At 45.1% G+C, this 26,641-nt stretch overlaps 9 protein-coding genes across 9 annotated transcripts; 6 read left to right on the forward strand and 3 right to left on the reverse strand.

Moving 5' to 3' along the window:
* Window positions 1–180: 180 nt before the first annotated feature.
* On the forward strand, window positions 181–1,005 carry GL218_06094 (uncharacterized protein; the record flags this gene model as incomplete). Its single annotated transcript, XM_033582792.1, has 1 exon — window positions 181–1,005. The coding sequence occupies one exon, from the start codon at window positions 181–183 to the stop codon at window positions 1,003–1,005; it is 825 nt and encodes a 274-aa protein (XP_033433766.1).
* A 2,747-nt stretch (window positions 1,006–3,752) lies between these two features.
* GL218_06095 (uncharacterized protein) lies at window positions 3,753–4,324 on the reverse strand (the record flags this gene model as incomplete). Its single annotated transcript, XM_033582793.1, has 2 exons — window positions 3,753–3,824; window positions 3,893–4,324. 2 exons carry the CDS (start codon window positions 4,322–4,324, stop codon window positions 3,753–3,755), a joined length of 504 nt encoding a protein of 167 aa, XP_033433765.1.
* Window positions 4,325–5,595: 1,271 nt separating this feature from the next.
* On the forward strand, window positions 5,596–6,727 carry GL218_06096 (Retinol dehydrogenase 12; the record flags this gene model as incomplete). Its single annotated transcript, XM_033582794.1, has 3 exons — window positions 5,596–5,986; window positions 6,049–6,117; window positions 6,171–6,727. The coding sequence occupies 3 exons, from the start codon at window positions 5,596–5,598 to the stop codon at window positions 6,725–6,727; spliced, it is 1,017 nt and encodes a 338-aa protein (XP_033433768.1).
* Window positions 6,728–7,455: 728 nt separating this feature from the next.
* GL218_06097 (Heterokaryon incompatibility protein 6, OR allele) lies at window positions 7,456–10,411 on the forward strand (the record flags this gene model as incomplete). Its single annotated transcript, XM_033582795.1, has 3 exons — window positions 7,456–8,816; window positions 9,394–9,557; window positions 9,612–10,411. The coding sequence occupies 3 exons, from the start codon at window positions 7,456–7,458 to the stop codon at window positions 10,409–10,411; spliced, it is 2,325 nt and encodes a 774-aa protein (XP_033433767.1).
* Window positions 10,412–12,079: 1,668 nt separating this feature from the next.
* GL218_06098 (Cutinase transcription factor 1 beta) lies at window positions 12,080–15,189 on the forward strand (the record flags this gene model as incomplete). Its single annotated transcript, XM_033582796.1, has 7 exons — window positions 12,080–12,273; window positions 12,322–12,644; window positions 12,701–13,071; window positions 13,127–13,207; window positions 13,257–13,951; window positions 14,011–14,211; window positions 14,262–15,189. The coding sequence occupies 7 exons, from the start codon at window positions 12,080–12,082 to the stop codon at window positions 15,187–15,189; spliced, it is 2,793 nt and encodes a 930-aa protein (XP_033433760.1).
* Window positions 15,190–15,746: 557 nt separating this feature from the next.
* GL218_06099 (putative agmatinase 1) lies at window positions 15,747–17,301 on the forward strand (the record flags this gene model as incomplete). Its single annotated transcript, XM_033582797.1, has 8 exons — window positions 15,747–15,998; window positions 16,054–16,150; window positions 16,208–16,468; window positions 16,518–16,541; window positions 16,600–16,621; window positions 16,697–16,739; window positions 16,794–17,019; window positions 17,096–17,301. 8 exons carry the CDS (start codon window positions 15,747–15,749, stop codon window positions 17,299–17,301), a joined length of 1,131 nt encoding a protein of 376 aa, XP_033433759.1.
* Window positions 17,302–17,576: 275 nt separating this feature from the next.
* On the reverse strand, window positions 17,577–18,669 carry GL218_06100 (uncharacterized protein; the record flags this gene model as incomplete). The annotated part of the gene is made up of 2 exons (XM_033582798.1): window positions 17,577–18,277; window positions 18,342–18,669. 2 exons carry the CDS (start codon window positions 18,667–18,669, stop codon window positions 17,577–17,579), a joined length of 1,029 nt encoding a protein of 342 aa, XP_033433978.1.
* Window positions 18,670–22,512: 3,843 nt separating this feature from the next.
* On the forward strand, window positions 22,513–23,893 carry GL218_06101 (Histidinol dehydrogenase 1; the record flags this gene model as incomplete). Its single annotated transcript, XM_033582799.1, has 2 exons — window positions 22,513–23,571; window positions 23,642–23,893. 2 exons carry the CDS (start codon window positions 22,513–22,515, stop codon window positions 23,891–23,893), a joined length of 1,311 nt encoding a protein of 436 aa, XP_033433977.1.
* A 274-nt stretch (window positions 23,894–24,167) lies between these two features.
* On the reverse strand, window positions 24,168–25,354 carry GL218_06102 (uncharacterized protein; the record flags this gene model as incomplete). The annotated part of the gene is made up of 3 exons (XM_033582800.1): window positions 24,168–24,443; window positions 24,510–24,628; window positions 24,745–25,354. The coding sequence occupies 3 exons, from the start codon at window positions 25,352–25,354 to the stop codon at window positions 24,168–24,170; spliced, it is 1,005 nt and encodes a 334-aa protein (XP_033433976.1).
* Window positions 25,355–26,641: the final 1,287 nt, after the last annotated feature.

Here is a 26,641-nt window from a genome sequence, read left to right on the forward strand (position 1 = left end):
TAACTTCCATTGTATATAAATCATTCGCACCTACTCGAGTGACCTAACATAATATTGCCAACTCAAACTCTCAACGTCTTGTAACCATGCTTAACTAAGTACCTTGTTATCATTGTTAATCATCATCATGAACTCTCCATCATATCAAACAATCATGAAGACATATTTACATCATTCACTATGGCGTCTCAGGCATCCCAAGGCGGGGAGTCTCTCCTTAAGCTTCGAAGACCCGATGGTCTTCCAGTAACGACAACACGCATTGACTTCTCTAAATCCCCCCTTGCCGATCACTACAGTCCTTACTTTGCCATGGTCATAGACAATCTTCTCACGCCAGATGAATGTGCTGCACTTCTCACATCAGCAGGTTCCGGCTGGAAGACCTTAAACAAGGGCGAGTCGTGGCGTGAGTGCGAACAGATTCTATCTATCTCTCCCGAGTGGGCCAATGCTCTGTCCCAGAGGCTCGCGCAGCACCTACCTGAGGAAGCTAAGTCCTTAAGGAAGGGCAATATGCTATCTGGGCACATTGCTGGTTTACAAAACCTAAAGGCGAGCCAAGGAGCTAGTAAGACAGTCTGGAAATTGAGAGGAGCCGACGAGAGACTCAGTTTCCTGCGGTACCGGCCTGGTAACCACTTCAAGCCGCACTGCGATGCCTTATATTCACCTAGGGGTGGGGAAAAGAGCTTCTTGACATGTCAGATATACTTGAGCGATATGCCTGAGGATAAAGATGGGGATGGCTCGGGAGGAGAAACAAGATTTTGGCCGAGTCATGTAGGCATGGGGAGGAAGAAGAAATCTGAAGATCGGGAGGATGAAACTGGACAACAGGCAAAAGAAGAGTCATTTCTCGATGTCAAGCCTAAGATGGGCAGGGCATTAGTCTTCCAACAGCGGATGCTATGGCATTCTGGACAAGAGGTCAAACACGGGGAAAAGTTCACCGTTCGGCTGGACTTGATGTACGAACATTACTTTGAGAAGCCGTCGAGGTAGATTTGAATCATGTTTCTACAGTTACTCCGCAAATACAATTTAACTACTCTTTTACCTCGTAACTTTCGCTAGTTACAATGAACAATATATTTCAGTTTTTTTTTATCCGTAGCTCTTCGTTCCAGTGATGCAGAAAAAGTAAAGTGAATTGTCTAGGTAATTAGGTAATTGAGACTATCATATGGCTTGTTCAGACCCATAATAGTATGATCCTTATGTATGAGAGGTCTCTCTGACTACAGGATAATAAAGAATACTTTTAGGGTTAGAGTTCCTTGGAGAACGACGCAGTTATTTCTATCCCTTCTGGTTTAACATCAGGATATATAATAGATTTTGTATATTCCTTAAAGTCCAGCACACCATTGACTTCTTTTATTGTGAGATACACTGTCAATATAAGCTACATATTTCTCACAATTCTTCCATAACTATAATGTTGGTCCCTATCTTTTAATCGAACTCACTCATGCCGGCAATGATACGTCTACCAAAAGAATAATCATATCGCCTATCAGATATGCTTAATTGCCCGTCATACTGAGATATCAACATCAAAATGTACATTACAAAGCGTGCCCTAAGATTATGTTGTACCTAAAGTTCGAGATATTGTATGTACCTAGGTACCTACCCTCCTTACGTAGCACCCACGATATCCTAATAGATAGCTTATATGGGCGTTCAGCCGGTTAACCACTATAGTTAGCCTCTCTAGTAATGCTGAATACATGCCAAATATTCGTTGAGACCATAGGTAGGTACCTAGGTATCTAGTTAAGAACATTCATTTGCCGAAATCCTGCCGACTTTGTTTGTGAATTCAATATCTGATGAAGACTTTAAAATATTCGTCAAGATAAAGAAAATTTCGTAACTCAGTATCAACAACAATTATTTCCCATGACAAAAAAAGGTTGGAAATACATTAGACGCACCTTCCGCATCTAAGGTAAAGTAAGTGAGTGACTAACGGCGACTACCTTACCTTTGGAGACAGCTGTTTGACAGTCGATACGTTAAGTTAAAGTCGGGCTGTCAACGGAGTGGCAGATCATGCGTATTTTGATAGGAAGGTACGAAGAACTCAATGATTTACGGGGTAAATTTTAATACATAAATAAAGCTATTGCCGGTCTTCAGCATCCTCTTTATCTTGTCATTTTCAACCCGACAACCCGACAACCCGACAACACGAATACATCGGATTTTTATCACGATGGAGTTGGAAGAGGAACCCCCTGCCTTAGACAGGCTACCTACCAAGTTGATCATCCTAATATTCTCTTCTCTACCCAATGTAGACTCAATTCAAAGCCTTGCTCTAGCCTCCAAGAAATTCCAGAAGGTTTTTCTAGAGCACGAGAGCGTGATCACTCATAGTTTTCTGGCTAGGCATACCAACGATGACGACCCTGGCGTTATGAAACTAGCTTTTCTAGCATGCAAAGCCCGCGACTTGGTTTTAGATTATGGCAGTTCAGAAGGTCTTATCGATGGCGGGATCGAATTCCTCAAAGATTACGTCGAACGGGGGGACTGGCCGATTCAATCTTACGAGTTACCTGCCCTCATCTGGTTACCTAAATTAAGCAAGGGCATCGAGTCAGTCTTGGACTGGATTGTCACGGAAATTGCGCCTTTGCCGCTCGTGTTGGAGGGCGAAGGTTTCACCTCTACCGAGATGTCACGCCAGCGGCGACTGTTATACATGCTTGATTTTATTTCCACGCTCCTCGAGAAAACCCAGGTATCAGAAGGGGGAGGCCCAAGATACAAGGCGCTATTCACGGCGCTTTGGGACTCATTTTCGCCTGCTGAGATCTTTTTGGTGGACCAGCTATTGAAGAGGTTATACCACTTCAACGCAGTTAGTACGTTTCTCTCGATCCTATCTTATTATTTCGTTATCACTAACTAGCCTAAAGCAAGTGACTTGCATGTAGTGTCGCCTGAAGCCGGACTTATCATGAAGTCCGTCCAAGATCTGTGGTCTTATAAAAGAGAATTTAATGCCGCCTTGACCGTTTCACGATTTGAACTTTGGACTGGCGCAGATCCTCCTCTTTGGGAACCATTCGTCGACGACCCAAGCGCCTTCATCAGGGAGGTACCATCGGAAAATGAAGCAGAGAACTTAAAGGAGTACTTCTACTACAGCCCTCTGGATTACGAATGGCTCACGGTAAAGCGCTTACTTGGGTCACGCCACTGGTTCTTTCTCATAGGAGATAAGGATCGATGTGAATCGGTCATAAATCATGGGCGTATTTGGTCTTGGGACAAAGACACTAACCCACGGAATCCATTCTCGAATGACTCCATGATACAATGGCATCAAGATCCAGCCCCCTTCGGGTTTCCAGGTACTGTGTACACGATGCAGCCGCTCCACGAGTTCTTCGGCCCTGGTCAAAAGCGTAAGAGATGGTATTTAGAAGGAGGGACACGACTAGCTCATTACTCTCCGGATTCATATTAGAGACTCAATTATTCTATGATGAATACCCTTTTGGGGAGAGAGGACTAATAAGTAGTTCTATAAAACTACCTAGGCTTTAGATAAAATTGAATCCTGAATCTACCTCACCGCCCGTAATATCCCAATTTAAGCATTTAAGGCATGAGAAGTTTATAGGAACCAGGTAAATATTTTGTACTCTTCGTTGGTGTCACATGTGATAAATAAACCCAAGTGACCATCATGACCTGCGAACCCCCCAAAACCCTCAAATAGGGGTCGTACATTACTGTATTTCACCGTCATTGACTAGTCGACGTATAGTATCAATAGTACCATGGACAGCCATTTTCGCCGTCTATATGTCGGAAATATGTTAGAAATATTAGGTACTATAACATAGGTAGTTATATAAGGGAAGCTCACCTTCCAGCTTCTCTCCTCTAACTTCTTTGCCTCGTCGCTCCCCTGTTTGGCACCTGGGTATCTCCACTCAAACGCGTACGTCATAAGCAACTCTCCATCGGGGCCTTCGCTAACAATATTCGAGATGCTGCTTCCGTCTGGCTGCCCGAAGTCGACACGGCATGGAGGGTAATGTGTGCATACCTCCTTGACTAGTCTGCCTCCGCTACCGCTATCTGGCTCCTGGCCTGCCGTGAACCGGACCTCACGTATAACTGTCAGGTTTCCTGTCTCCTCCTCGGATAGAACATTGCACTCCTCAATAATGGGCACGAAGTCCTGTGCGCGCCGGACTTTGCGCTCTAGACCCGCCCAGATCTGGGGAATCGTAAGGGTAGGCGAGGTGCCGGAAGGGTTGATAGGGGCCGTATAGGCGAGGTTAAAGGTAACCATTTTTTTTTCTTTAGAGATTCGATATCGGAAGTATTCTAAATTGAAGAAATGAGAAAGAATTGAATTGAATGAAGGAGAGTGATGTCGTTGACGTCAGATATTTATATCCGTACCTACTTCCCGGGTTCTTGGCAATAACACTACTTGTTCGGACTCGTTGGGGAAGTTTTCTTCGGGACACGGATATTATGGAAATTAGCTAAAAAAAATATCAGCTTTGTATTACATTGCAAATTAGCTTAGCAAATCATTTGTTTTACTCAATCTTCAGTGTCTTCGGTCCCGGGCGTAGTCCCGAGACCCATAATAAATTTCCCGTGGCGTCGGCATCAATCCACAACCCGTCTTCGGGCCGGAGACCTATATCGTACGTACCTCTCACCTTGCCTCCGTTTGGTTATAATATCAAATATAACTGACCTAATACGACAACTATCGTATTGCATCATGTGGTGCTGAATGCACGGCTATCCCTAATTAAACTTCGATTTCACCACTCTCTAAATCGACGAGAACTTAAGATTTCACACTGAATACGAGATGCAAAGAGTTGGATCTCATCATGGCATATGGTTACGTTTAAAGCCCTTATACAAGATTCTTCCAACTTTCTCGTTGTTTAGTTGCTTAAAAGGGTTCATATAAGTACCCCCTAGCCATAGTCAAGTAGATTACATGCTGTTCTCTCCATTGCCGAATAACTGAGCTTCCCAAAGCCGAAAATCGCATATAGAGCCCCTGCAATTTAGCTACGTACCATGAACTAGAAGTTCACCGTTCAGCGACTTACGCTATATACCTTAAAAATCAGTCCTTACAATTGCGTGTGGGAGTGACTTTCTTTGTACAATCAATGTCGTCCCATTGACCTCTAAACCGAATAGCGTGGTTCTTAAGGAAATGGGAAATATATTCCAAATTGACGATTGCATACAGGGTTATAATATTAATGCAAGAGCGTAGTTTTTCGGGGAGGCGCTATACATCAGTTAGTGTATAAACGACAATGGCTAATTAGAAAAAGAGGACGTAGGGATATAATACACTTACTACGTGATACGTATATAAACTAAAGTAAAATAGAGTAAATCCTACGAACATATGTTGATATGTTTTTGCATTTGTAATGTCGGAGAGTTAATGATCTAAAAGTGTCCGCTCCGGACGCCGTCCCCGGATTTGTAATACAGCTCATTGGCGAATATAAAAGAAACTGTCGACAGCATCACTTAGATAGTTTTTAAGCTTTCTCATCTCACTATTGCGACAAAATGGGACGTCTAGCTCCCTACCTCGAACAACATAAGGCTTACCAGGGTCCGGGAGATACTCGCCCGACAGCGATTCAGATTGTAGAAGATCAGGGTCTTGTCTCGAGCCCCTCATGGATTGGTAGAGTTGTTCTTGTCACAGGCTGCTCGCCTGGCGGACTTGGGCCCGAGACGGCAAAGGCCATTCACCTAACGGGAGCTGACGTTTATATAACTGTTCGAGATGTGACCAAGGGCAAGCAGATTGCTAAGGAGATTTTGGCCGATGGAAAGCCTGGAAAGGTTGACGTCATCGAAATGGACTTGGCTTCGTTGAAAAGTGTTCGAGCCGGAGCAGAAGAATTTCTTCGTAAGAGCAACAATAAACTCAATATTCTGATTAACAATGCTGGTAAGTACTCCCGGATCGGGGGATGATTATCGTAATTATTGAATTCAGCTAATTCTCCTTAGGAATTATGGCATGTCCTCAGGGCAAGACTGAAGATGGATTTGACTTGCAGTTTGGTACAAACCATATAGGTAAGTACTGCGTATACCATTACGTACATTTCAAGTAACTGACCTTGATTTAGGTCATTTCTATCTCTTCCAACTAGTTAAGGACGCTCTTCTGGCCTCCGCAAGCCCTTCGTTCAACTCCCGCGTCATATCGGTATCCTCCGCCGCTCATCGCTACGGCGATATCCAGTTTGACGACCTGAACTTCGAAAAGACTGAGTATACTCCGCTTAATTCTTACGCCCAATCTAAGCTTGCCAATGTCTATTTCGCGAATGAATTAGACCGGAGATACAAGTCCAAAAACCTGCGGGCTTTGAGTCTGCATCCGGGAGGTATTCTTACGCCTCTGGCGAGATATCTGCCCACCACCGACGACATTCTCAATGATCCAGGCCTTGCAAAGATGCTCAAGAATCCTGCTCAGGGAGCGGCTACTACTGTCTGGGCTGCTGTAGCGAAGGAATTGGAGGGCAAAGGGGGTATTTACCTCGATGAAGTTGCTGAAGCAGTGGAGACTCCGCCAGAAGCGGCTTACTACGAAGGTGGCTACAATGCGAAGGCTTTCAACCCCGCTGCCGAGGAGAAACTTTGGGCTGTCAGCTTGAAGCTAACAGGGTTAAGCGAGTGATAACATGCTCAGCGTTGTGGTGGCGCACCTCAGTATGGACCAATGATTGAATACTACGTATGGGGCTTGCAAATCAATAATACTATGCGGTGTTACCACTCGGCAGTTCACGAGCCATGGTTACCTATATCTACCTATACAACCGCGTTCTAATTATTGTAGTAGTCGGAAGATCGGTCTGCAGGTACATGTGCATCATCTAAAAGTAGTCAGCAAGTCACCATTACAACTTACAAGAGCACGAATTCATCAAGACAAAACGAAGTGACCAGACGACTTAGATACCATCCCATACTAAAATATCTCGGGGTATTCTTGAAAATTATAGCTTTTTTATATTTTAGCTACCCATTAAGTGGTTTACGCCTGAGTCTGAAAAGGTATGTTTCTATCGATCGTCGTGTCTCAGTGTTACACGGACGTAGTTTTGCCTCGCCACCCTGTCAACCTTGCCAGTCAGTGGATGCGTCAGAGATGAACTTGCTTTTGCGATATCTGTACGACAAGGTAAAACAGCGGAGGCGTTGGAAAGAAATCGCATTTGCGAATTTGCAAAAGCTGTCTATATATATGTAGGTATTTACAAGTGCCACCGGCATGTTCCGGCATCATGGAAGAATTCCCATCTTTCACACACAGCGTGAGGGAAAAAGGAAGCTTATCTGCACCCATTCTTCCGCGTTTGTTCTACATACTAGGTTAGTCTCGCTCAATATCGGCTTCTGTCAATGGAACGATACGAATATCAGCATCTTCCAGATCGCCGTAGTTTTAGACTCTTGAGTCTATTGCCTGGCAACGATCCGGCGGATCTTATTCGATGTCAACTCCAGGTTCATTCTCTGACGGAAGATGGCCAGATCCCGCAATATACTGCGCTTTCCTACGTCTGGGGCGATCCAAGTTTTAATATCTGTATCGAATGTGAGGGCGGCATGTTGCCTGTCAATAAGGGCTGTTTCTACGCTTTGCGTGCCCTTCGAGACTCGCTACGTGACCCCGATCAAGATTTGGATTTCACACCATATTTCTGGGTTGATGCAGTATGCATCAATCAACTGAACGACAACGAGAAAAGTGCCCAGGTTCGGTTGATGGGTGATATCTTCCGTTTGGCCGGGACAGTTCTGTGCTTCATTGGAGACACGTACACACAAGATAACATGTACGCGCCTAATCTCCTAGGAGCAAGAGCAGGAGTAAGGAAACAGCTTTTCCTCCAGAGTCCTCGAGATGAGAGTAGCTGGAACGTCAACGGGGACATCATAGGAATCGATAACCTACGAGAGTCTGCAATACGCAAATTGGTTGAGTCACAATACTGGACTAGGTTGTGGACATTCCAAGAAGCATTGCTCTCTCATCGCAAGATTGTATTCTCGGGCAAGAATATGATAGAATGGGAGTATGTTGGGACCTTGTTACAGCAAGCCGCCGCGAAGCGTGAAGGTCTTAACCAATCACTTCCTAAAGCAATTCACTTCCACACTCTGACAACGGGTAGCCCCATACTTCGTCATCTTCTAGATCGAGGTGATACAATGACCACCAAACCCTTCAGTAAATCCCTCACACGAAGCCTATCGCTAGAGATTTCGCGATTACTATCTTTCTCTTCTGAGCTCAGAACTTCCGATCCCCGGGACAGGCTCTTCGCCCTGGCGGGACTTATGACGGTGTTGGAAGTGAGCCTGGAGTTCATCGATTATTCTACGTCGATGGAATTGGTACTTGCCAACAGCATCGAAGCCTTTTCCATGCATGCATTGCTCAAAAAATGGGTAGTCAGGCACGAAGATGTTTCGTTCACATACTTGGACATGGGATCTCAGGCTTTGGATAGGTCAATATCACTACCTATCAGAGTCAAGGGAACCTCAGGAATGAACCAGTTATATGAGGAAAACATTGTGAATCACATGCGGTGTTCACTTCTGGGAAACGATTTACTCCAAGGCAAGGGTACTGTAGAAGTGCCCATTAGCAAAGAGCTACCGAATGTGGTTCAAAGTAAGGAGGCCCCCTCGAGTGAGCAAGAGGAAACGGAATTCCCTCAGGACGAGGACGAGTCTGATGACGATGGAACCGAGTCAGTAATGTCGTCTACATCTTATGAGACGACTGAATTGACTTATACCTCGCTTGCTCATCTACTTGCCTGTTCATTTTCAATCCGCAAGAATCAATGGCTTGCTTCAGAAATTTCCACACAGTTAGGCCACGTATTCAATCAGTGTGCTGAATCTGCGCGAAGTAGTGGAAAAAAACAGGCTCCATCCAATTCAAATAAAAGTAGTGGCAGCCAGGATGTTCCTATTACAAATACTCGTAAGGGTCGAAGGAGACGATGCGATCGGGACGAGAGTAGCGACGGTGAAGGCAACCAAGAACACCCCAAGAAAAAGAATAAAGGAGCCGATGTAGGTGATATTAAGAAGCTCCTAGCATGTCCGTTTTACCAAAGAGAGCCACGTGGGCTTTCAATCAATCGCTCATGCAATGGTCCGGGCTGGGCTTCAATCGCTAGACTAAAGTAAGTTTTTTGACTCTGGTTCCCTTAGGAATTCTAACCTCAATAGGGAGCATTTAAACCGAGTTCATTTGACACATCGTTGCCGAAGATGTAAGTTAAATTTTGATACGGCCTCTGAGTTAGATGTACACAGCGAAAGTGAAATGGGATGTAAGCCATCAACAATCATTCCTAACCCAATGGCGGGATTCGGCGAGCAGCAACACATGATCATCAGAGATAAAGGCTTGCAGGACTGGAAGAAGATTTATCAAATCCTATTTCCAAACGACGACGAAGAGTCTATTCCATCACAGTGTAAGTAATTTATTCTACTACCTCCACAGTGGTATAGTAATTGAACTATTATAGACTACGCAAATATCGTCACTATCGTTGAGATGCTTGAACAATTTGATCGCGCTTACCAGCAAGAAGTCGAGCAACGGCTCCCGGGATTATTAGGAACCGCTATAGAACGTCTACGCCTCAGACCTTTCCCCGCTATTGAGGACGCTATCGTATCTGTAGTCCACGAGATAAACAGTGCAATGGTAAACTCAACCAGGCAGCGAATGGCCCACGGGCTGCTAACTGGCTCGAATTTAACTCCCCCGGAGGTCTCGAGGATAGCAACTCCAAGAGTTGGGACCAATTTGAACGACCCAACAAGTTTTCTCCATGAGTACGTCAACAATATCAACACCGGGACAGACCTTCCCCTATATCGGCCTCTGAATGAGCCCCAGGCCGGGTCCATTAGCAATATCGACACCGAGGCAAATATTTCCTCACATCCGTCACCGGCCGAGCCCCTTGGTGATGCGCCGAATGAAAATGAATACTCTAGAGAGCTTTCTGGTGAGTATTTAGGTGAACCCTCTGGCGCACCCTCAGGTGAGCTCTTAAGTTCGTTCTTGGATGCCTCGTGGTATGGTGTCGCCGATCCTCTAAATACTACTACTCATGGGCATCTCGATAACTACGATAACGGTGTTGATTTATTACATCCTAGAAGCCACCATGGAACTTACGACGAAACACCCGATGTTCCGATGGTGATGCGGAACGGGAGTATGAATGATCATAGCAGAGCGGGCCACGCGCCAAATGAAGTCAACGATAACAACGGTAATTCGACCAATGAATGGGCGATGATTGAAACTACATAGGAGGGAAGTTCAAAGAAGGACTCATTATGTACACTACGCAGCGTTGAAAAGCCCTCGCGGCTGGGAATATGAATGGGTTCGAATCCCACCATGGATAGTGCTCCCCTAATCCGACCTAGGATCTTACTCAAGCGTTCCTGGATGCTCATGATGGTCTTAGGACTATCCACGAGTAATGTCGGTACCTGAGGAGTACATAAATACTTATTTAGGGTAGTTAGTGAAGCTGCATATCATGTTAGATTATTAATTGACCTGTTGAGATCATATGTGCTATGAACACATTTATATAACTACTAGATTATCTGTGTGTATGAATATAAATACAATGGAGAACACGGTATTATATGTGCACGTCTCGTAGTCGAATGATGAAATTTCCCTGTTGCTAATTTCATTAAGATGTTTTAAATTTAGAGAATCACAAGTCAAGAAGTAGTATTCAAACCATGCTCTTCTGACGTAACTTGACATGTAGATGCTAGTGTGAATATTTGTTCGTTGGGTACAGACGCATACTCAAACAAAGCAGTCCCAGAACACTGTAACAGCTTAATTAAGTGGAACAATCAGGTATGCAGCCGATAAATATACGCGAATGAAAAAGAAGTTGGTGGATTTAATAATGAGTGAATGATGATAGATGGAATGATCTGAGTTGCCCAGCCCCTGGTACCTTGCATATGAAAGATTCGATGCTACTCTCGAATAAATTTTCTCGTCGATAATTCGCTTCATATCAATGATTCCTTTCTTCATGATCTATTCGTTATTAAGCCAAATGTGAGATAGTTGATGCAACTCATCAATTACCTTAGTTTACATATATGCTATGCAGATCAAAGAGGGAAGAGATAGACGGTCAGGCATATTGAATGATAAGGATTTATTACCGAGCTTTTTGCCGAATCCTTGCTTTTTGCCGCGGTAAAATAGTACAAGTCATGTACGTCTTCGCAACCATCCCTACCCTCTGCAAGGTATATGAGATAGACCTGACCTAATACAAATACATATAAGCTAGGACAATTGAACGCTTCAATCAATTAATCAATGGAATAGCCCGCCTTGTCAGCTCGCCTATTCCGGGAATTTCCTTGATTGACGTATCGGAGAAGGCTTATTAGTCTACCCCGTAAAAGGGGACTAATACTTCCTTTCACGAGACTTATAAGATGTGGCAACTGATGGCTGATTCTCTTTGACTGCACCGCAAAATGCTACTATTGGTCCATTTTTGCTCCGGAAACTCCGCAAAGGAGACCACATGGCTGCTTCGATCTGAGCAGCTACGAAGATCCCATATGAGTGGTAGTGATATCAACATCGGCCGCAACTCGGGCGAGACCCTGCATCACCCTAGCTAAGCGTCTTATGTATTATTAATTAACCAAAGCCGTCATCTAAACCCAACATGGACAGAGGCCGGGGCTCCCAACAATAGAGATCGCCAAGGATAACTAGATCCCCATGTTTCTCTATTACCTCTACCTATACCTATCTAGTTACCCAGCTAGTTACCCAGTCGGGGACTATGGAGTATACCCCACAACCCCACGAACTTCTCCAATTCCTGGGGGCTAATTATTATCCCTCTCCTTCTCAACTCACTTCCCAACGTTGCGTAGAGGGTTGTCGGCGATAATCATGGAATATGCACCTGTCACCATGTCTTCTACCACCGTCGAGACAGTCGAGCCCAAACCGAAGGCAGCGGCGAAAATGCGAAAGCGAGCACCTAAAGCGTGTTTGTCATGTAGAAGTCGTAAAGTTAGATGTGATGTTTCACAGCGCGGGCGACCGTGCATGAACTGTTATCTCGACAACGAAACTTGCGTCGTGACTGGACGAGCGTCGAGATTGTAAGTTTCACGTTTCCATTTTTATGTACCTCTACTTATGCTATTTAGTAGAAGAGGCCAGAGAGGTGAAAATGACAATTCCCAATCGTCATTTCCCCCTTACCCGGCGGAGGAGTGTGCACATGGCCGGACTTCAGAAGATGTAGTAAATTCGCGAGCCAATGGACAGTTACCGTCACTCGGAGCAGATGGAGAGAACATTGCTCCGCCACAAGATGCGTCCAGTTCGATAAACCGTACTGAAAACCAGACAACACCGGACGTTGAAGCAGAAGGATGGCTTGGGTCGGAAGCACCGCAACAAGCGACGCAAAGTGGATTAAATGAGCAACATAGCAACAAAATACCAAGTCCCGTCCCTCTGATCCAAGGTAAGTTATATCTTATATCTGTCAATTTGTTTTTCTAGTTTAACCCAAGAGTCTAGAAGCCACGGCTTTGCCGTTAAACACCTTCAACTCTTTCATCTCTCCGGATATACCCCTTTGGGTTGGCGATCAGCGCATCGCAGTCAACGCTGATATCACATATTCCTATTATCCGTTTATAAGCATAGGAAATATTCATAATATCATGCCTCAAGATGTCAACTACTTAGAGTCGCAAGGTTGTCTTCGAGTCCCGACAAGAGCGATTCTGGACGAGTTCGTCCAACAGTACTTCTTACATATCCATCCTATAATGCCGATCCTCAACGAAGGGGACTTTTGGGACATGTATTGTAATCAAACTTCCCCGGAGTCAGGCGACAAGATTGCCCTCGTCTTTTTTCAAGCGCTCTTATTCGCATCGTGTAATGTAAGTATACGCTCACGCGACACCAATAGGCTGACGAGAGCTGACCAAATTATAGTTTGTCTCAAAAAGTAGTATCAAAGCTCTTGGATTTCCCAGTATCCGCACCGCAAGAGCTACTTTCTATCGGCGTACAAAGGTGAGTGCCATCTCTCCCAACACTTTAACTAATACTCATGTGGGATTAGCTCTTATTTGACTTCGACACCGAAACATCATTGGTTGATCTGGCACAAACCGCTCTGCTTCTCTCCTTCTGGGCTACGAATTGGTCCCTCGCTTCCAAGAAGCTGAATAGCACGTGGCTTGGCATCGCTATACAGAACGCGAAGAGTTCCGACGCTCACTTATACGCAGTTAAGCCGAATGTCTCTGCTTTAACCGATCCAGTGCAGCATAAGAAGCAGAACATATTAAAACGTCTATGGTGGTGTTGCATTATCCGCGATCGCATATTAGCTCTCGGTGTACGGAGGAGCCTACAAATATCCCGGGCGCATTTCGATATCGATGGTAATACCGGTCTTGGATATATCGACTTTGCCGACGAGGTTGACCGGTCTAAGGTATACAACCCGGAAACTAAGAGGTGCCTCGTCGAGATATTTGTCCAGCTTGGAGAACTCTGTTCGGTCTTGACCGATCTCGTAACTTTAGTGTTCCCTCTTGACGACGTACCTGGATGGGATAGGGAATTGGGCGCAGAAGGGGCTATCAAATTGAAAGAGTGTAAGGCTGCGTTAAGACGATGGTATAAAGGTGCAACGCTCCGGTTTCCAATGTTCGGTGGCGGGACTACACCAAGGATGACGACTGCGAATAATAAGCATTACCAACATGATTCCGTGATCCTATACACCAATCTGATGTACATGCACTACCAGTAAGTAATACCCCGGACTATTTCCTAGTGAGAGTGAGATTGCTTACACTTTAGTAAAGTTCTGCCAGGGCAGCTCTTTGCCACCACGAAGTTCTACAGTTGGCTGTAGCTTGCACTTCGCCCAACCTTAGTAACAACCTCCGGGAATTTTCGAATATTTACGAGAATAGGCACGAACTTCAAGATGCAGCATGTAGTGTGACGGAATGCTTAAAAGAACTTATTCAATTACGTCTTGCCCGTTGGCTACCAATTAGCGCGTAAGTTATCAGCTTCATAATCCAGTCAAGGGCCATCTAACTTGTCTCAGTGTTGCATGTACCGCATTGCCTCTAGTTCTTCATATTATCGACGTCAAGCTATCTTCACAGAATAGGAATAAGACCGGAATAGCAGATTCAGATCCGCAGATGGCAGCTAAGCAACATCGTCTTAACATTCTCATCGAAGCGATGAAGACATATCAACCTCAATACGACGGCGTAGACTATATCAGTGAAACAATCCGGCATATTATCAACTTAGCTCAACTAGATGCTCCTGCTAGTACCGGATGGTGTTTCTCAGGGCTCTCCACAGATGGCAAGCAACCGGCACCAGCGGATTGGACTGATATACTCGCTTCTCAACCAGGATACTATCTACGATTAGCCATGACAATGGATTTATGTTTTAGCAAGGGCCGACTAGCGGAAGAGTCGGACTTCCCAGAAAATTTACGAGGGCTATTTTCAGCTGATTTTAGCTCAATCAGGGCCCTCATCGCAAGTGGGAGGTCAGTGTCTGGGGCAACGTCAGCGGCGCAGAACCAAGGGACGAATTACTTCGCGCCGAACTCGACCATAAACATAACGCCGGGTACAGTACACTCGCTCTCGTCGGATGAGGAGTCTAATTCGCCTAATTCCTTCGATGGCAATGGTAACAACACCTCCGAAACACATTTCGACGGACACCCTGCTGCATTAAACCCCGCCGACATCGATATGTCCGGAGTGTTCGGCAACACGCTGAACATAGACCACCTCGCTAGCGAAGTCCTTGCCGCGTACGGGCTAAACGCAGAAACGGGCGGTGGTATAGGAGAAGACGATTGGATCGAGAGGGCGTGGAGCGATGAGGAGATGAAAGACGCAGGCGCTGCGTCGCAAGGCCAAGATCATGGTGGTGCGGATAAGGAAACGGCCAGGGTTCTACTTGATGCTTTACGAGATGATAGCATAACATGCGCTGTATGAAAATATTATTTCGGTTGGGATTCGGTTGCATGAAAAGGCGTTTTGATCTGGAAATCAGCTAGGGCAAATACTATCGGTCGTCGGGATATGGCTTAAAAAGGTCTTACTTGATGGTGTTCAGCCATTCCGAGAGTATTGCCTGGATCTATACGTTATTTATTTAGATACAATATTTATAGGTTTCAATACCACGGCGTGTCTTATTCACGAATTGTTAATAGATCCAACCTTCCTAAGATCCTTTTCCGATTACCAGTAAATTATCGAATAATCGGTTACGTCTTCGATACAACTGACGAAATAGCAGTATACGATTTACTTAATGTCGCCTCTTTATACCATCATGATTTCGGGAGTCAAAAAAGTCCGTTCGTGATACAAAGTATTGAACCATGTCTTGTACCCCTCACGATAAGGTGGGACTAATATACTAACCTAGATATTTATAGCTGTCATAGGTTTTTTAATCTATCATACATGGTTTTCAGCTGTTATACTACCGTTACATTATTCACTTTAAACCGTAATTTAAATCAAGAGTTAAAGTAAACTTCATCATGTATTTCTTGCATTACATACTCGCATTAAGTGGAACTGGCCTCGGGGCATGGCAATTCCCCCAACAGCCCATGTCCGCGCCTGGTTATAAGCCGTATACGGGCGTCGATGAAGACGTGGATATTGTCAACGGAAGTCAATTTAACGGCTTAACCACATATGGGAACCTGCCATATCTGAACTGCGTATCAGATGAAGAAGTCGGTGATAAAAAATACGATATTGCAATATTAGGCGCACCTTTTGATACTGTTAGTACCTCCTGCACTCGCCCCTTTGTATTAATAGGCCGCTAATATTGAATAGGGGGTTACGGCTAGACCTGGGGCTCGCTACGGTCCGAAGGGTATCAGGGCCGGAAGCACAAGAATAGACAGGGAGACTGCATGGAGCGTGTATACCGGTAATCATGATTAAGGTATAATTCATCTTAAGCTATCGTATCTAACGAGCATCTTAGATAAAAACCCTTTGAAATCATGGGCGACAATTGTCGATTGCGGCGATGCGCCACTACCATGGCTGGATAACAACGTCGCTCTGGCGAAATTAGACAAAACACACAGGGTTATCTCCGGAAGAAAGGCTTCTGATGAAAGTAATTCTGCACATCCGAGGATCATAACACTGGGCGGCGACCATACCACGACATTATCGGCGTTGAGATCAACGTACCAGCGCTGGGGACAAGTATCTGTAGTCCACTTTGATGCTCACATAGGTCAGTATGCTCCTATAACGTTGAAATCACTGAGCTAACACGATGATAGATACATGGGATCCTTCGGTACTTGGTGAGTTGAAAATGAGCATAATCAATCTAGAAAAGGGATTAACACCATGATATTATAGGAGGTGATATTTCAGACTATGCGTAAGTCCTAAACCCCTACCACCCTATATAATATCGCTGCAATATCAACTTAACAGCTAACAAATCCACTCCAAGCGGCGTAAACCACGGAACATTTCTTCACATCGCACATGAAGAGGTAACCACATATATCATCTGACAGTATTCCCCTAGGAGCTAACATGATCCCCAGGGTCTTATCCGCAACAGCTCCATACACGCCGGAATACGGGCGCCTGTAATGCGCAAAGCAAAAGACATGGAAAACGACGTCCGCTGCGGGTTCGACACTATCAAGGCTCGCGACCTGGACAAGATCGGCACTGCGGGTGTGATTGCGCAGATTAAAGAGCGTGTGGGGGACTCCAGGGTCTATATTAGCGTCGACATCGATGTTCTAGACCCAGCATTTGCGCCGGGTAAGTGATGATGATTACGTGGAGGGGAGATTGGCCCTGAGATTAAGTTACTGATGCTGACTGGCATGCATTACAGCGACGGGAACGCCCGAGATAGGAGGTTGGTCGTCGAGGGAGCTTCTCACGATTCTCGATGGGCTAGACGGTCTTGCCATCATCGGCGGGGATGTTGTGGAGGTAGCACCAGTCTACGATACTGTTGGACAAACAACAACGCTCGCGGCTTCTGAAGTCGTTTTCTCCCTCATCTCGCTAATGGTTGAGAATCCAGTGAAATCATAGCCATACATCTTATCACCATCTTCGGAATCCAACGACTTTTCGAACTTTAGGTTGGATTGGAAATGGCTGTAGTGTATCTACAAAAATGCTCCGAGAAAAATCAAATAATGTATGCTACCATCTAGTTTAGAGGAGGAAACCCTAGAAGAAAGGGATCAGAACGATCCAACCTATACACCACATTATGACAAGCCACTTGATGCACCGCGGTAAAAATGTGTTCTCTTGTAGGCGGCTAAGGCTTGCTCTTTTGTACAGAGGGGCTAGCACTCGTCTTAGACCCGATCTAGTTTCCGTCGAACGTTTCGCGTCCGCTTCATGAGCTTCTTGTACTTCTTCTTCTTCATCTTTAGCTTCCTTTGCCTACGGACGCTGATAGCATGCATGTCGGGACTCTGGCCGCGAACTTCCTCACGCCACCGAATCTGGCGAAGAGCCATACGCTCGAGGAATGTTTTCGGTGCCGATGGTTCTTCAACCACCTCAGGGCTATGCGCTACGATTCGTATCTGACCATTCTCATCTGTAGTCTCCTCGAGCGTGAACATGGCCTTGTAGACACGATGCTGCGGTAGATCCTCCACTTCCTCGTGAGCGGTCTCCGCCTCAGCGGCAGCCTCGTTTTGAGGCAGGGGGGGAGGTCTAAATGGCAGAAATTGACCAGACATGGCATTGAGTTGGACATAGACGCTCGATTCGGTACCGTCCGGGTGTTTGAGATCGATCTTGTGCGTTAGTTCGCCGTTATGATCCGTAATAGTTTCGCCACTTTGTTGGCCATCTAGATCCAGGTTTTGCATAGGCTGTTCTAGCTCATCGACGGTCCTAGATAGCGTAGACATGACATCGGCATACTTGTTGTTCTTTGTGCGAGGGGTAAAGATTTGCGCAAACGCATCGTCGGTGATGGTCTTAGGGAAGCTATGGGTTACGGACATAGGTCGATGCAGAGAGAAGAATGTCGATAGGGCGAGAGCTGTTCAAAGGGGTTAGCAGGTACGAGAGGCATTTAAATAGAATACAGTACTATCTATACGAACCTTCTTGCGGAACATGTTGTGTGCTAGGAACACTGGGGAGTTTTTGCTGAATATCCATCCATTCTTTGGTCTTGCGCCTGCGCTTCTCTCCGCTTTGTTTTGAAGACTGAGACGGTGAAGCGGTAACCTGACCATCTGGAATCCCCTTGGGAGAGTCGTTAGGGCTCGAAGGCTTCGAGGATGAATAACGTCTTCGCTGCTGACTATTCGTATTACAACAGAGGGCTAGAGCGGCTGGCGCTCGAGGGCTCGAGGAGGACAAGTTAGATAGTAGTGATGATTGAGGTGCAGCGGAGACCACACGCCGCACCGAAGAGGGCAACATCATGCCCTAATTATTCGGCGGGAGAAGGTATAGGGAAGGGGGGGTTAAAGGGTGAGTAGAGTTATCCCACAATGGGATGATGGGTGATGGGTGATGGCGAATGATGAAAAGAGGTTAAAAGAGCTTCTCAGAGGATTTAGCATGCGATCGACAAGGTCACACTTGTAAAACCTGGTCATGCTTTAATGCGGCTGCAAGGCTCCGAAAAATCCCCTAGGCTTGCTAGGTTAACGCTAAATAGTCTTAATCGATAAGGATATTTTTATGGTACGCATAAGTGCATATTTCTTTTTAGGTTCAAGTTACATTATACAAATATTATACAAACACATTTATCTCGACTGCGGCTCCCCCTAAATGTGTATCTCTCTCTCCCTCTTGCTCTCGCTCTTACTTCTTCAATTATTATAATAATTTATAGTAAGTAACTCCTACCTACATGTCACCTATAAGCACCTACTCTATAAGCATCTAACCTATTACGTGTAATCTTTACTTTTCCCTTCATCATCTCCTCTATGAATTAGTTCAATCTAATACTGATCATCAATTATTGATGCTTCTATTATGTGCCTCCATAATTGCTTCTCTTAAGAAGTTATTAGTAACTTGTCATGGCATCGCTTACAGAATTACCCACCGAGCTCCTCTTCGGAATTATAGACCAGCTCTTCGACATCTCAGACATTGCTGCGCTATCTTTAACAAATCGCCGCCTCCATGATCTTATAACAAAGAACAATAAAATAACTAGCAGGCTCGATAAGGCTTCTCTTGATAATAATCTACTCTTAGCTGCATTCTTCGGTCAGACTAATGTAGTCAGAATTCTATTAGACCGTGGCGTCAACCCGAATCGGTATCATATTGGTCGTGTTGACAGGTCTGTCCGATGTCAATACCATATGTTTAGTGGCTTGGATGTTCCAGATCAATTTACTGCTCTGACCCACAAACCTCAAACCATGGATCATATCATGAGCTGGAGCTAGATAGACCAGGAATGGCATTATCTTTGGTGTTCAACTCCATTGCACCTGGCGGCGTATAAGGGGCACGATGATATTGTGGCCCTCCTAATTAAGAGAGGGGCAGGACTCACCTTAAAGTCTATTGGTGTCCACCGGTGTAAACTCGATTCGAATCCGAATCCGCCCTCGACTCCGCCCTCGACCCCATTACATCTCGCAATTTATGGGATGAAATTATCCACCGTAAAGGTAATACTCAGTCACGGTATTCGAACGCCTATGATCCCAAGACAACATTTGAGGAGCCCATCAAATAATGATATTGAATATCTTCGTTGGTTTGTGGGATATATATTCGGTATGAAAGTGACAATAAAAAACGGGTGGACTTGTGACAAATGGTTGGCCATAAAAGGACTGACTATTAACGGGCCTGACACCCGGCATCTTTTGAAAGATTGTCATCATTTCTGTCTTTCTCGAGTAAGTTTTTACAGCTTTAAAAAGTTTTGTCTTCTAGCATATTTTTTTTTGACTCGTGTTTTCTTAAGCAATTCAATTCTGACTTCAACTTCAACAGAATTGCGGGTTGGTGTCATATGCCATTGATACGCAGATTGCCTGGAGCGAAACCGGCCTCGGTAGACCGCTTATTCATATCTGTCTTCAAGACCCGGAGGCAGACATACCTCCATGGCGTAATGGAGTTGCCTTGGAAGTAGCCGAAGTACATCTTCCTAAGTATGCCCTACCTTGGCTCGAATATCTCCTCAGCCACGAAGCCGATGTTGAGGCGAAGGACCATAGAAACGGCGGTACCACAGCTATCATGACCGCGGCGCTTAATAGTATTGAGCCGGCTATAGACTTGCTTATAAGACATGGTGCAGATGTCAATGCGACGGATAGAACAGGCTTTACTGCCCTACATGCAGCCTGCATAAGTTCTAATCGGGTAAATATTATCACAAAACTCATCGCAAACGAAGCACAAGTAGATGCTCTAGATTCCATGGACAATTCGCCCCTTTTTTTTATATGCCGCACAATCACCAGCGAGCATCACGATAAATTTCTAGAAACAATCGAACTTCTTCTGACCCACGGAGCTAATCCAAATCGCAGAACCGCGAAAACTCATTTCCAGTCTGCTCTAGAAATTGCATTTCGCAATGGCTACCTCTCTGCTGTGAGATTGATAATTTCAAAATCCAAACTAAAACTTACTCCAAGCCTGATTTGGTCTTTATTTAAAGTTGCGATGGAGACATCTGATCTCTCTCAACTAAGGGTACTTCTACTCCTTGATAAGCAGAACTTTCTTCTTCGGGGTACTGCTGCTCTCATGAAGCTCATAAAAAGCGACAAGCAGACAACTGAGGCAGCAATGCTTCTGCTTGAAAAAGGCGCTCTTTGCCATAAAAAGTTAGTCTTTTGGATTGTCTCTCATCAGAAAGGTAATGACTTGTTACGAAAAGTCCTGGAACGTGGTATCAGTCCCAATGTCATCGTCATCGGACCTAAGCGATGTCCACTTCTTGAAGCACTCAAGATCAGGGACGTTTTGACAAGGAGAGCGTATGTGAAGTCATTGGTGGAATATGGAGCTAATATCACCATGAGTCTTTATTCCGCCGAGACTGTGCCAATCTACGCATATATTATTTCCCCCTCAATTCTCCCACGTACAGAAACCGTTTTGGATGCTCTATTCTCCCCCGGTTCATTCCAGCAGGTACCCGAATACCAACAAATCAATTTCCTGGTCTTAGCTTGTCACTTAACACATGTAAAGGTTCTACAAAAATTACTCGAAATTACAACGGGGTCTGTGATTCAGAGGTTCGTTCAATACTTTATAGAAAACTTTACGGCTACACCTTTTATCACTCGACTATTAGACATCACCGGCTACCCTCTAGTGGCCCAAAATAATTTTACAGTAGAGCACATGGATATTGCTATAAGCACACTGGATGTGTTTGCCCGGTACCACACGTTCTGGGACTTCCAACCTTCTCCTGAGTCAGCACGGGCTATGGATACTTTAGAGAACCTCATGGTTGTGACGCGCAACTCTACACCAGGGCAAAGGGGCGCCTCATTCTATTTGAGGAAAAGAATCCGAATCGTTAACTCTAGTGCTGAAAGTCCCCAGGTTTTAATCCTTCCACGAGCAGATTTAAACGAGTATCCTCAAGGTCACATCACTATTCATAGCCTAGGATCGACATTACGTCCTACGTTGGATGGGCGATAGGAAAGCTCCGTTTCGTAGACAATTTTACTGCAGCAGCAATTATTGTCTAGTAGCCTCATGTATGTCTCGAGTAATAATATACATTGATACACGGCAGTTGAATAATCTTTGGGTTAAACATTGACTGCTAGAATATGACCTACAGGTTGGGCTTATACAGTTAGAGTTACGTCCCTCAAAGATATATCTTCTCCTAATATTCATTAACAAGTTAAAAGCAATTGTTGCCGCCCTAGTCCAAATTCTTAGTTAATAAGAAGTTCCCATTGCTGTGTTCTTCTCATTATGGAGGGCACGAGGGACTTGGGAGATCTGCCGGTCTAGCAGATAGAAAATCGAAGCAATCAACCAAGCCAAATGCGACTTGAGAAGCGAAAATGATCAGACACCGCGCCCGATTCGCTGGGTGATTCCTCTATCCCCGCTCACCTCCTCTCCACATTGATGGATCGCCCCGCGATATAAGGACATCCGAGGTAATGATGATGTTTAGTATGCGGTAGTAGTTAATAATTATAGTCTATATTACATCAGATTCATATAGAATCGTGCAGAGTATCGGGCTAAATCTAAGAATTAGATGTTTAGGAAGAGTATTACATAGAAAGGAGCAAAATGGTTGCCCGACATATCAAGACAGCTGGCCTCGTGGCAAGCACTGCAATTAGCCAGAAGGTGTCGGAGATTGTGAAAGGTGTAATAGACGACATCAGGGCTAACGGCGATAAAGCTGTGAGGTCATATTCCGAGAAGTTCGATAAATGGTCACCGCAATCGTTTAAGTTGACGGAAAGCCAAATACAAGAATGTATATCGAAAGTATCAGCACAAACAATAGCAGATATCAAGGAAGCACAGAAGAACGTTCAACGGTTTGCAGAAGCCCAAAGGGCAAGCATCAAAGACTTCGAGGTCGAGATCCAGCCGGGTGTGTTCCTCGGCCAGAGAAATAACCCTATTAGCACAGCTGGGGCCTACATTCCAGGAGGACGTTATCCGTTACTCGCATCTGCTCACATGACAATATTGACTGCGAAGGTTGCTGGCGTCAAGCATGTCATTGCTTGTACACCACCTATTTTGGGCCAGGTCCCTAATGCTACTGTTGCAGCAGCACATTTTGCTGGTGCAGACGAGATCTTTCTGCTCGGAGGGACACAAGCCATTGCTGCCATGGCTTTAGGCACAGAATCGATTAAGAAAGTTGATTTCATCGCCGGTCCGGGGAATCCTTTCGTCGCTGAGGCCAAGCGGCAATTGTTTGGGGAGATCGGTATTGATCTCTTGGCTGGACCGACAGAAGTTCTCATCGTCGCCGATGAATATGCGGACCCTTTTACGATCGCGACGGACTTACTCTCTCAGGCTGAGCATGGGCCGGATTCTCCCGCTGTATTAATCACAACTTCGGAGGAAAGTGGTCGGGAGACAATAAAATATGTCAACCAGATATTAAAAAATATGCCGACAGCAGAACTCGCGGGAACTTCATGGAGAGATTACGGTGAGGTGGTCGTAGTGGACAGCCTAGACGAGGCATACGAGCTTGCAGACGTATATTCGAGCGAGCACGTGCAAATTCTAACGCAGAATCCCAGAGAGGCTCTAGAGAAGATGAAGAACTACGGGTCCCTGTTTCTTGGGGAGAAGACCTGCGTCTCGTACGGTGACAAGGTAAATACTCCTAATCTTTTTTTCACATTCATATGAATTTGTGGTGGAATATAGCTAAGTATTCTCACAGTGCATTGGAACAAATCACGTATTGCCCACACGGAAGGCGGGGAGATATACAGGCGGGTTGTGGGTTGGAAAATATCTGAAAACACAGACGTATCAGGAGGTAATAAATGAAAAAGCAAGTGGCGAGATTGGGCGTCTTTGTGCACGATGCTCGAGAGCCGAGAATTTCGAAGGGCATGCGAGGTCTGGGGACTTGAGAGCACATAAATATCTTCAAGATGCATATCCTTGGATCGACGAAGCTAGAAGATAGTATTCTTATGAGATGGTGAGGGCATTACTCTTATTGTGTATACTAGCTGTAATATGTGAATACCGATGCGCTAAGTAACAAAGCGTCTCGGATAGGAGTAAACCCCTTGAATTGCGGTTCCCGGCCTCCCCATAGTTCGTTACTATACAGTATTATTTTATAGCTAGCGCTTTACTTTATATTTATATGTCTCGCCGTACCCTAGCAACCAATGGTATACTTCCAATCAGACCTGGAATGCGAAGCCAACAACGCCAATGTAATTTTTATCATGCTAGATCCCAATGAAAAATGCAGCAACGGCTGCAAGCAACGCAGCTGATAACATCGACTGAGATGACGACAGGCCAACAGCACCGTTACCGTCATCATCGCTGGAACCATTATTTATAGTAGACAGAGACGCTCTAGGGGGTCCGACAACTTTGATACAAGACATAGAAGCTTCAGTCTCAGTAACTAGACTTCCGTTACCTGCCGAGTAGAAGACCGTGATTATGGGTGTAATAGCCCACATAGCCTTTTCTAGATCATTAAAGGTGGTATCTCCCTGTTCGATTGTCAGACGGCACTTTAACAAGGACAGGTTAAGAGATCAGTAGTAGATACTACTTACTGTGTAGTTATACTGGCTAACTAGGGTGAGATCATCCTGCTTTGGGATGACAGGCCAGCAGGTTGAAGATGAGTTTTGCTGCTGACTGATGGGTTGTGATGCATCCTCACCAGTTAAAGCTATTACAAAGTCAGTTATTAATGCAACATTGCACAAAGACAAAGAAAAGTAGCACATCTCGGTACTTCGAGCAATGCCTTTCTTTAACTTCATGGAGAGTTTTATTCGGACTTACCGGCGCTGGTAAAATTACTCCAATGCCCCTCCGAGATCCGAGCACAAGCTTCGTCTTTACTATCTTCCAAATCGCTCTGCAGTCTCGAGCAAGCCTCCGAGACAGAGAGTCTCTCGCTGCCACTGTTATATCCGTTTACCAAAGTCCTAGCCCGGGAGACCAGCGCATCAACGCATGAAGAGCCCATGGCATCCGCGCATGTGCCCTGCGCAGTCTCGTGGTTATCGCCGGGGAAAGCCAGATTCCTAGATGCGCCGTGCAGGAAAACAGCGCATGCACCCGTTGAATTATCCAATTGTAAGTCCGGTGGTGTGCCCAGGTAGAATGTGCTCTGAAACTCCCGTTTGTTGTCAGACGAGCCGACGTTGAAGCCCTTGGACCATGACAAACCCGAGAGAGCGTCGTTGTCAGTTGGCACACGTGTTAGTCCGACATAGATAAATGAGCCGGTATCTGCTACGGTGCAATTATCATCTACATTGCTCGTACTGCTGACAGGGCACTCGACGTCGACACAGCCAACAATTGTCTGGTTAAGGTCTTGAGCCTGCACCTGCGCGGCTGCAGCAGCCAACGCTGAGATAGCAAAAGCCGTGCGCACGTTTCCCATTACGATCCTAGAGTTGAGAATTGATGATGTTGGATTTGTAGTAGTGAATGAAGAAAGGCAACAAGACCTCAACAGGGGAAAAAGATTGATAAGAGATATTAAAAGGTCTTTTGACAATAAAGAAAATTAATATTACGAGAAATTGACCCTTTTCTCAATTGGAAACCTCCAAGAATCCCCTTAACTATCCGGCTAATTCCTAGGGGCCAAAACGTATACTTGGCGCCCTCGCGTCGTGGCGTCGATAGAGAATGCAACTAGATATAATTCAGAAGGCTATTCGACAAGGTCGGCTGAATGAAAATGCAGGAAATAGGGCTGGGTTCCAAATAGAGGGACCAATGCCCCCTTGTGGATATGCGGTCATAGCTAAAACAAACAATTGATTGAGGCTGTTAAACGTGGTGTCATTGAAAGAAAGGTCACCTGCCTAAAATGTATATAAGGGACTATTGGACCAGCGATCGTCTTTTTTTGATATATTAATAGACGCCAAGATGGACTTTGCCGGTGTAACCAACGAACCTGGCGGTACGCATAAAGAATGTGAAAGAGTTGGATTAGTTAGCATAGATGATGTGGTGGCGAAGCACATAACCGGATACGGGTACTGAAACGACAACCCCCATAACTTCCAAGCTTCACAATTTATTTTAAACATCGTCGTCGCTAAAAATCAAGATATGTCGCATACAACTGAATCGAGCTGAAGCTGCACTTGTACGATCCATTTCCCCTTTTAACAGCTTACTCAACCCCCTTTTTGTCTTGACCTTCCATAATCGTTATTAGATAATCTCAGGCCATGCGATATGTGACGATCTCATCTTGAGTTTATCTTCTCGAAGGAATCCTCATGCATGCAATACCCGGAGGAGTTGCCGAAACGTTGTATTATTCATGCCGCACCATTGAGAGCCTCATTGCTTCATAGAGCGTGACCGATACCCCGATTTGACGAAGAAATGCGAGCATGGGTGCTCTTGGCTGAAGAGGCACTAGGTTTAGATATGTATTGTTCTTTTACATAACGTTTTGATCCTTCAACCATGACCAGGGGCTAGCTATCCATGTATCGTATTGGCAATTTAGCATGGACGCCACAACGTAGCAGAATATACGTGATGTCGTAAACCATAGGATATATATCTCCTCATGATGCCCGTCCATAAACTCCTTATCCAATCGTCAGTCAACTACAGACGAACCGGTAGGGTTTTTGGAATCCAACTATTTACATTCTTTACGGCTTAAGTGCCTCACACTCTTTAACAGCTACTTCAAGTA

The sequence above is a fragment of the Daldinia childiae genome (assembly GCF_008694065.1).
Source record: "Daldinia childiae strain JS-1345 chromosome Unknown Scaffold6, whole genome shotgun sequence".
NCBI lineage: Eukaryota > Fungi > Ascomycota > Sordariomycetes > Xylariales > Hypoxylaceae > Daldinia > Daldinia childiae.